Genomic DNA, 10186 nt, shown 5'->3' with positions numbered 1-10186 from the left:
TCCAACACTCTGTGTCACATAAGAACATAAGAGAAGCCCTGTTGGATCAGGCCAGTGGCCCCTCCAATCCAACACTCTGTGTCACATAAGAACATAAGAGAAGCCCTGTTGGATCAGGCCAGTGGCCCCTCCAGTCCAACACTCTGTGTCACATAAGAACCTAAGAGAAGCCCTGTTGGATCAGGCCAATGGCCCCTCCAGCCCAACACTCTGTGTCACATAAGAACATAAGAGAAGCCCTGTTGGATCAGGCCAATGGCCCATCCAGTCCAACACTCTGTGACACAGAGTGGCCAAAATTTTTTTTATATATATATTCATACACACACACACTGTGGCTAATAGCCACTGATGGACCTCTGCTCCATATTTTTATCTAACCCCCTCTTGAAGGTGGCTATGCTTGTGGCCACCACCACCTCCTGCGGCAGTGAATTCCACGTTAATCACCCTTTGGGTGAAGGACTTCCTTTTATCCGTTTTAACCAGTCTGCTCAGCAATTTCATCGAATGCCCACGAGTTCTTGTATTGTGAGAAAGGGAGAAAAGTACCTCTTTCTCTACTTTCTCCATCCCATGCATTATCTTGTAAACCTCTATCATGTCACCCCGCAGTCGACGTTTCTCCAAGCTAAAGAGTCGCAAGCGTTTCAACCTTTCTTCATAGGGAAAGTGTTCCAGCGCTTTAATCATTCTAGTTGCCCTTTTCTGCTATAATATCCTTTTTGAGGTGCGGCGACCAGAACTGCACACAGTACTCCAAATGAGACCGCACCATCGATTTATACAGGGGCATTATGATAACTGGCTGATTTGTTTTCAATTCCCTTCCTAATAACATTAAGTCTTATTTCTAAACCAAGAAAACATGAGACAGTGGCATTTAGGAAAGCAGGTTAAAAGCCATGAGAAATAAACTGCACCACCTCCATGGATCAACCACCACAAGAAAACACATTTAATTTAAACCGTAAACATGGATCAGTATTGGGTGGCTACAGAGTCATTTTTAGCTCCAGCCTCTATGTCACCCCTCCATCTCTTGTTCAAACTGATGCTCCCAGGGCTAGAGTGGTCCTTGGAATGTTGTAGCTGTTCAGCTGCAGGACCAGCTATGTGACTCAACTGGCAGCTCTCTTCCGGAATGTGCAGCCAGCTTAGCAGAAAGTGTCCACCCAGGAGAGGCAGAGAGCAAGTAAGCACCACACTAGGGAGACACAGTAGCTGGTAGCGGGGTGGGGCTTGGATGTGCACTGATCTGTGTACGAGTCTGGGACAAGCTCAGGCTGAAGCTTCAACCCCCTCTGACTGCACAAATACATACAGCAAACAGAACTAAAATCTCAACAGGCGCTGGGACTCTAGACCCCAGGAGATGTCCGAGGCAAAGAATTCAGCACCCCTGTAGTTGAAGACGTGGATCCGTAACTGGCTCTTCATCACACATGGAGCCTCCAGACTTCCAAAGAGAGACCACCTGAGGCAGCTACAGCTATGTTCCCTGCAACGCTGATCTGCAAGAGAAAAGGAGAGGGATGGTGGGAAGGAATCAGCCCAGTAGATGGTGCTAATATCACAGTCCCACATAGACTTGGGTGCCTAACCTCATGGGGAAAAGACAGCTGCAGACACTTCTGTCCACCACCTTCCCCAATTCTAAGTGCTCCTTGGTTCCTAGGTGGGGCTCTAACAGCATTGCCATTCCCCATCCAATTGTCCTTACCCCACTTAGCATGTAGCTGTGCGTCCGTGAACAGATAGCCTTTGGTGGATCTGTGGGGACATGGATCTGGGAAGAGAAACAAAAGGGATTCAGGGTTTGAAGCTGGAAGTCTGATAGAAATAGGTTGCTTTTACTGTAGGAAACACAAAGAGAGGAACAAGAAGTAATGGCAGATGAGTCCTGTATCACAAGAGGTTTGAACCAGCACAACTAGGACAGAGCTCAGCTCCACAAAAGGACATGAGACTGATGGAGTATGCTCTGGAGGCATCGGCCTGCAAACAGAGACGAGGTGGCCAGCTTAAGGTGGCCCATGCTCTCCTTTATGGTTTCTATTCTAAGTCAGTTGTCCTTAAACTCCTTTCACAATTCACCACTGGTGAACAAGGTTCTGGTTCTCTTCAGCCAAGGGACATCTTTCTTCCTGTACCAAGCTGAGGAAGATAGAGAAATTTATCTTTGCTCCCTCACATGCAGGATGAGGGGGACTAAGCCTGTCTATGGGTCACAAATCTGTAACGTAGTTCCCATTCTTACCCGCAGTGTCTTGTCAGTGGAAGCTGTGTACAAAGTGCCCAGTGAGTGTTGGACTCCAGTGATCTGAGAACGGTGGCCCACGTCAAAGTACTGTGGAGAGAAGGAACAGTGAGACTCTAAACGTGCCAAGGCAGCCAATATATGCAAACTTACAGAACCTGGATTGCCCACAGTAAGGTCCTTTCATTTTGAGGAAACTGTTTTCTAGTTTAGTTCTAGCTTCTGTTGCGGTTGGCAGAACAAAAACTGCCCCAACTGTTCAAAGCTCATGGTATTTCTATTGTGAATCTTAGTAGTGTTCTAAAATTCGGCCGCAGTCAACTTCAAGCAGTATCTTATCTAAGCTTATAGAGGCACAACTTATTTTGTGGCGGACAATGAAAAGCGTGCCATCTTTCCCTGCCTCCCTGAGATCCAGATTCTGCCAGCATACCCTTATATGCTGAAAGCTGCCTCCTCGATTCTGAAACACATACAGCCGCCCGTAGTTGTCTCCAGCCCACAGCTGACAACCCTGGTATGACATGGTGAGGAGATAGGAGTCCAGCTAGAAGGAAATAAACAGACGTCGCTGCCAAAAGTAGGAATAAAGAAGCTGTACAAAATATCTGCAGGTAATTTAGTAAAGCAACTAGATCAAGCCACACGTGGTGCAGTGGAAAATAAAAGATGCTCAGAAATACCTGCCAATACTAACTCGAGGGGAAATTTTGGCACTAAAAATGACAACCAGCAGGATTCGGAAGAAAACAGAAGACCTTCTCTCTACAGGGGACAAAACTCAGAATAGGGAACAGATGGGTGAGAGCACAAGCAAATACCACTGCACATATTCTTTCTGCCCAAACCACAACTGCAGTGCCACTGAATAATAACAACAACAGTTGCCAAGCTAGACACAACAGAGACAAAGCTTCGCTTTATGGCGGAACCCTTCCACGAGCTCAGAAATAATCCAACATCCAAATTTAGAAAGCAGGGCCAAAAATCCTCATTACAAGTTCAAGAGAAAACATGGACAAACCATTGAATGTTGGGCTATCCTCGTTAGGAAAACGAGAGCCATGGGTCTCTCTCTCTCACCTGTAGCCTCTGGAGGACACTGTTGGCCCGTCTGTCAAAACACACTAGAGTCCGATCCTCACTGCCAGAGATGATGAAGCGCTCGTCAGCTACAAGGGACAGGACTGCACTGGAATGGAGCTTGCGGCTCTTTACTAGGGGTTGAGAAGCTGTGGGAGAGGGTCCAACAGATGCATCACACGAGCGCAGCCACTGACAACAGGGCTTCACAGAACTAATGGCTTGATCAGCTAACACCTTCACATGTGGTCTCTCCCCAGGAGGCCAGAGTACTCCAGTTGACATTACTTTCTTTTCACTGGGAAGCAAACTGCAAGCAGAAGAGAGAATGGAGCTTCCTCTGGGTGAACTCTTGTAAGCTCCTCCCACCTAATTTGAGGCTAGCCCACAATAGAATGTTACCTTTTCCTAGCCCAAGCAAGGGCACTTAAGAACCACTATCTTCCCACATTAAATTTTCTAATTAAGAAAGAAGTGTGATAGAACTGAATGAGGGGAGGGACGGTGGCTCAGTGGTAGAGCATCTGCTTGGGAAGCAGAAGGTCCCAGGTTCAATCCCCGGCATCTCCAAAAAAGGGTCCAGGCAAGTAGGCATGAAGAACCTCAGCTTGAGACCCTGGAGAGCCATGAATGGGGCTGTGGCTCAGTGGTAGAGCATCTGCTTGGTAAGCAGAAGGTCCCAGGTTCAATCCCCGGCATCTCCAAAAAAGGGTCCAGGCAAATAGGTGTGAAAAACCTCCGCTTGAGACCCTGGAGAGCCGCTGCCAGTCTGAGAAGACAATACTGACTTTGATGGACCAAAGGTCTGATTCAATATAAGGCAGCTTCATATGTTCATATGTTCAATGCTAACTATGCACATTGCCTTAATGCAAAGAGACCCGGCTGGGAGGGGTACACCTCTGCCTTTTCTGGCTGCATTTGTTCTTCTCCTTCCCATCAAGGAAATAAATAGTTTCTTCCCTCTATACCCTCAGCTCCATCAGCTACTTGCAACTGAGTCTTACGTTTACCAAGCTCCTAATTCAAGCTGGGCAGATTTTGTGTTCATTCATAGCTGCCTAAAGGGATTAGGTGCATGGGACGGGGGGATGAAAGGGACAGAAAGTAAGAAGTACAACGCAAGGAGAAAATGCACCATGGAGTTCCTTTCCAAGGTATCAAACTAAAGGCACTGAAACAAGGTTGTGACAGATCAAGATACCAGTACCCCTGAACAGACGGCACTAACCTCGTGGGTCATATACTGTCACCTTCTTGTCATACGTTCCTGTGACAAGGATGTCAGGCAGGTAAGAAAGGCACAACACAGCTGCCTTCTCTCTAGGACGAGAAGGAAAAATCAGCGAAGGGCCAGAAACCTTTAAAGCCAAGAAACCTCCACTCAGCCACAGTTCTCTTCTGCTCGTCGTGGTTTACAAGGCTAGTGCCTGATGGATGTCAGCTTGAGCAAAAGCTTTAATGTCGTATTCTCTGAATGTTGCCGGAGAACCCAGAATGCTAAAATGGCTCCCTTTAGTGAGTGAAGCATGCAGCAAAATCCCAGGTTCTGCAGTTCTTATTTTAGATCCCCAAAATACAATAATCAGGGAAACATTACCTGATTTCTCCAAACTGCTGCCCATCAGCAGCCATGTCCCACAGCTTCACTGTACTGTCCCAGGAGCCTGAGCACACCCGGTTGTCTCTTGCAGCCAGTGCCCAGACCCATCCCTAAACAGCAAAAGAGTTCAGATCTGTTTCAGCATTCTCTTCCACTCTTTGGAAGCAACACAATCTCATTCCAGTGGCACACAAAACACATGGGGCAATTCCTTTCATCTACATCTTATCAACAGTAACTGCTCTAAAACAGATTATGAAGAAGAAGAAGATATTGGATTTATATCCCGCCCTCCACTCCGAAGAGTCTCAGAGCGGCTCACAATCTCCTTTACCTTCCTCCCCCACAACAGACACCCTGTGAGGTGGGTGGGGCTGGAGAGGGCTCTCACAGCAGCTGCCCTTTCAAAGACAACCTCTGCCAGAGCTATGGCTGACCCAAGGCCATTCCAGCAGGTGCAAGTGGAGGAGTGGGGAATCCAACCTGGTTCTCCCAGATAAGAGTCCGCTCACTTAACCACTACACCAAACGGGCAATATAAGGCAGCTTCAAAACAGGAAACAGTTCCACACAATATGAACAAATCTAGTGCTGACAGCTACCGTGCCGCAGCAGTTACGCTATTGGACTAGGACTCCAGAGACCAGAGTTCAAGGTCATGATGCCAGCGGGGTGCCCGCGGACCAACCACACATGCACAGCCGAATCAACCACACAGGACTGTTATAAAGACAAAACAGAGGGAGAACCATGTATGCCGCCCTGAGCTCTGAGGATGAAACCGGGATGAGAATGAGATATTGACAGAGAGAACAAAAGAGAATTCATCTTTTTTGCTGACCCCTCACACTGGAGAAATGGGGGGGGGGGGAAAGGGACTAGTGCAGCTGGGTAAGATCCTGGGCTGTTAAACTCTAAGGAATGCTGTTTTGAGTAATGAGAAACAGATGAGACCGCTCAACCCCATTTCTTCAGTGCAGTAACAGTTTGTTCTGTTTTTATGTTTTGATTTGGCGAGTAGGTGGAAATTAGATTGATGAGCTGCAATCCCTATTTGTAACACTTCATCTTATTTCTGGATATTGTAAGTAACAGTAAGAGTACTACCTTTGTGTACACAGATCACAGGCTGCAGATTCAGATTACCTTGTGCGTCCCATTGCGCTCCGTTCCCAGTGCCTTCACAAGCACTTTTTCTGGTGCTTTGCCTAACTGCCTCAGGTCCCACAAGTTGACATTTCGGTCTCGAGAGCCTGAGACACACAACTCCCCACCCTGGATAAGAGAACAAATGAGCATCTAGAAATATGCCAGTGTCCCTTCTGAAGTGGAAGGCAAGGGCAGCCAGCCAAAACCTGATCTCTGCCTGAAGAAAAATGATGTGGTGATGCATATACTTGGAATTAGTGGGCAAAGAACTCAGGGTGTTAAACAGCAAGGAAAGGAGTCATGGCTGCAGCACAGGCAGGGGCAGAAAGAGCTCAGCAGGACACAGCAGAGCCTTCAACAGAAGCTAACTGGATAACATTTCAAACTGACCGCAGCAAGCTCAAAGTCCAGCTATTTTGTAAAAGGCAGTCACTGCACCCCGGCTCAACATGTAGTACAACACATCTTAAAGATTAGAGCATCAGCCCTCTATTCCAAGGCCTCCAAAAGAAATGGAATGCAGTAGGTCAGAACAAGAATCTTTACTGTCAGTCTGCCTGGATTAAATCTACGGGAAAAGTCCCCTTCCATATGAATTACCACAGAGACATTTTGACCAGCCCAAAGGCAACATTCAGACTCTTGCTAACAAAACTCCATGACAGCCTGCCTACTCACGGAAGGACATATTACGTGGAAAAGTAATATTGTACTACTACAGCAGCAGAGAAATCTAGCAGCTTTTACCTGGAGGAGCAGTACCGAGTCAACTGAAGCAAAGTGCCCATCAGCGAGCGAAAAGTACTCTGTATTCTTGCCATCCTCTGCCCATTGCTGGAGATGTTCCTCTAGTTCAATGCAGACAGCTGGCCAGTTAAATTCATCATCTACTGAGACATGGATAAAGCAATGAGAAGACAATGCTGGCTTTGATGGACCGAGGGTCTGATTCAGTACAAGGCAGCTTCATATGTTCATATGCTTCATATGAATCCAGATTTTCTTTTAGACTATGCAGGACAATCTTAAGCAATGCAGGCAAATTTTGTTTCCAATAGTTATGCACCATTTTCCCAAACAAGTATTCTCAGAACCATTTGCAAAGGAAAAAAAGTAATAAAACTGACACACATAAAATATCAAGATAAGTAAAGGCAGCTGCTTCATTATGGAACTGGGTTGTGATCTAATCAGATGCATTACTTTTGGAACAGAAAGGACAATATCTAATTCCGGACTCAGTGTGGTGTCAAGCAATGCTACAATTCTCCCTAAAATAAAAAGGCATGGTTTTCCACTTACAACAGGAAATTGTAAGTGTAACAGGAAACTGTACCCCATTCCATTGTCTGATGAAGTCTGCCTGCATACAAAAGCTCACATTCTGAATAAAACTTTGTTGGTCTTAAAGGTGCCACTTGACTCCTGCTTTGTTCAACAGGAAATGGGAAGAACAATGGCAGAAAGGTTAAAAAGGTACTTCTTCACAGCCACCCAAGAATTTGTTCATTAAAAAAATGCATCTACACACAAACAAAGCTCAAAAACTTCCAAAGTGAGTTCCAAACATTAATCATAAAACCATAAACTGGTTTCTGGGAGAAACACATTCTAACTTCTCTCCCAAGGAAGATCACTGGGTGATCTCAGGCTAAACGCTCCCTCTTAGCCTATTGCACAAGGCTGCTGTGTGTTTGTTTATTTGCTCTTTAAATGTTCAGGCCGCCTTTCCCTGCATGCGGGGCTTAGGGCAGCTTACAACAGGATAAAACATTCAAAACAATTATTAGTCTAAAGCAGTCATATCAAATTACAATTAAAATACAGTTTCTAATTTAAAATAATCCAGATGGTGAAAGTGAAGTGTTGTGAGGATGAAGAGGAGGAGAAGAGAACAATATTTATAGCCAGTTTGGGTTCCCATTGGGGAGAATAGCTGGTTATAAACAAAAATAATGTGGCAATTGTGCAGCCATTAGTGGGTGAGAGAAAGAAACAGAAATTATAACTTCTAACTGTTTCAACCAACACACCTTTTCAAACAGAGGGATAGGAAAACCCTCTTCTACAACTTCTCCTGTATTTCAACTCTCCAGGCAAGTATTTCTCAAACTGTGTGAAATGGCCATGAAATACAGGCTGCAACTCAATAACGCTTCGTACTTATAAACGTTAAACAAGAAAGATATAATCTAGACTACTTTACAGTTAAGCAGCATTCTTGCATTTTATGCTGGGAGGACAAAGAAGCATAGAGTTACTTTGCAAGTGAGTCCTGAAAAGCAAAGTTTCAAAGCATGGATTCTGCTTCTCAAGAAGTCAGAGAACCACTGCTCTAGGCATTTCACAGTTGTATTCTTCCCAGGGGCTAAATTTTAGCAAACGTAAGAAGCTGCTTGGGGGGGGGGGGAGCACAGACTAGCTTAATATCTCATTAATACAACTGCAAAATGAGCACAACGGCCCACCTTCCACAACTGGGTAGCAGCCGCCAATCCTCTTCTGCAGGCGGATTTTCCAAGTGACGTTATCCTGCACAATGTTCCTCAGTGTCTGACAGACCAAAGGAAGGACGCTCAGGACAAACCTGGCCTGCAAGTAGGAACAGATCTCCAAGATCAGCTCTAGAGGAAGAGACAGCAGCCCGAAAACTGTGTCATCACTAACTGGAGACTTTTTTAGCTCTAAGAGAGGTGACTTCTGGTCAGACACTTGGGCCCGCCCGCCCATTGAGAGAAACTCCGGGGGCATAGACTGGGATGCCTGAGCAGACTGGCTTGAAGGATCAAGAACACGCGCAATGTACTCTTCAGCCTGGGCATCTGGATTGGTTTTGGTTTCTGCGTCAGAGCCATTGTCAGAGGCCTGGTGTGCAACAGAACAATCTGGATCATCATCCATGACTACATGGGGAACAGAAACAGAGAATTAAAAGCAACAGCCTCTGCAACTGAGATCACATGCAGTTTGTCACAACATTTTTCACCAGAGGTACAATAGTATTCTACAGGATAATAGGCAAGCTGTGTGCTGGAAATTATAACGAAGTATTTTGTGTGGCTTGCATAAGGGGCAGACGGGTAGAAAAGAACTCACAGGATTGTGTAGGTTTCCCACCCCCCCTGCTCACAATAAAGTTATCTTAGTATCATACATACAGCAATAGGTTAGAACTTATCAACTTATCAAAGCTTCCTAAAACAAAATCTTAAAAAATCCTGGAGGAAATAAGTGGATACAAAGTCAGAATCCTCATATGAAACAAGAAGAAGAAGAAATTGGATTTGTATCCCGCCCTCCACTCCGAAGAGTCTCAGAGCGGCTCACAATCTCCTTTACCTTCCTCCCCCACAACAGACACCCTGTGAGGTGGGTGGGGCTGGAGAGGGCTCTCACAGCAGCTGCCCTTTCAAGGACAACCTCTGCCAGAGCTATGGCGGACCCAAGGCCATTCCAGCAGGTGCAAGTGGAGGAGTGGGGAATCAAACCCAGTTCCCCCAGATAAGAGTCCGCACACTTAACCACTACACCAAACTGGATCTCCAACACAACACTTAACAATTCACATTACTGAGCATAACCCTCAGTAGGCGCATTCATTCCATAGTGGCAAGTACCACTTCTTAATTGTTGTAGATCTTAAAAGCAATCCAGTTCCTATGCAAAATCCATCATTAAAAAAGAAGTGACAAAGCACCTTTGGAGCCTTCCCTTCAACCCCATCATCCTACAAGAGGCAGACAGGTAGAAAAGAACTTGCAGCAATGTCAAGCCCCTCTTTTCAAATAGACAGGGCCGTAGCCAGCAGGGCATTGATTACAGGGGCGGAGCCCCCTATATAATCTGCAGCATCCTCACCCAATCATCTCTTTCACTGAAATAGAAAGATCAGGGAAGACTGGGTGGAAGTGCTGCAGATTTTATAGGAGGCACCACCTCTGTATCCCGCCCCCCCACACTGGATAAGTCCCTGAGTACAGATGGACTGGGAGTCAAAATGGTCCATCTTGCTACCAAGCTTCCTTCAACTTATCACCTTTAAAGCCCTATATGGCTTGGGACCTGTCTACCTGAAGGACCGTCTTTCCCCT

The 10186-nt window shown here is 45.9% G+C and overlaps 1 protein-coding gene across 1 annotated transcript; it reads right to left on the bottom strand.

Annotated features, from left to right (window-relative positions):
- Positions 1 to 935: 935 nt before the first annotated feature.
- FBXW9 (F-box and WD repeat domain containing 9) lies at positions 936 to 9034 on the bottom strand. Its single transcript, XM_060240660.1, has 10 exons — positions 8564 to 9034; positions 6843 to 6982; positions 6093 to 6221; positions 4944 to 5056; positions 4575 to 4666; positions 3344 to 3492; positions 2694 to 2807; positions 2261 to 2350; positions 1724 to 1789; positions 936 to 1514 (listed from the first exon to the last, which is right to left on the bottom strand). Exons 1-10 carry the CDS (start codon positions 8994 to 8996, stop codon positions 1440 to 1442), a joined length of 1401 nt encoding a protein of 466 aa, XP_060096643.1. The 5' UTR covers positions 8997 to 9034; the 3' UTR covers positions 936 to 1439.
- Between the last annotated feature and the right edge of the window lie 1152 nt (positions 9035 to 10186).

The sequence above is a fragment of the Heteronotia binoei genome, chromosome 5 (assembly GCF_032191835.1).
Source record: "Heteronotia binoei isolate CCM8104 ecotype False Entrance Well chromosome 5, APGP_CSIRO_Hbin_v1, whole genome shotgun sequence".
NCBI classification, from domain to species: Eukaryota; Metazoa; Chordata; class Lepidosauria; order Squamata; family Gekkonidae; genus Heteronotia; species Heteronotia binoei.
The sequence above is the reverse complement of the archived record's forward strand: the minus strand, read 5'-3'. Positions and strand labels throughout refer to the sequence as shown.

Excerpts from the sequence above, each read along its gene's own strand:
- FBXW9 (XM_060240660.1), bottom strand. The coding sequence starts at position 8,996 with ATGGATGATGATCCAGATTGTTCTGTTGCACACCAGGCCTCTGACAAT. Across the intron at positions 6,222-6,842 it reads ACTCGGTACTGCTCCTCCAG|GGTGGGGAGTTGTGTGTCTC; the intron begins GTAAAAGCTGCT and ends TCTCTTATCCAG. Across the intron at positions 5,057-6,092 it reads AGCGCAATGGGACGCACAAG|GGATGGGTCTGGGCACTGGC; the intron begins GTAATCTGAATC and ends TTTGCTGTTTAG.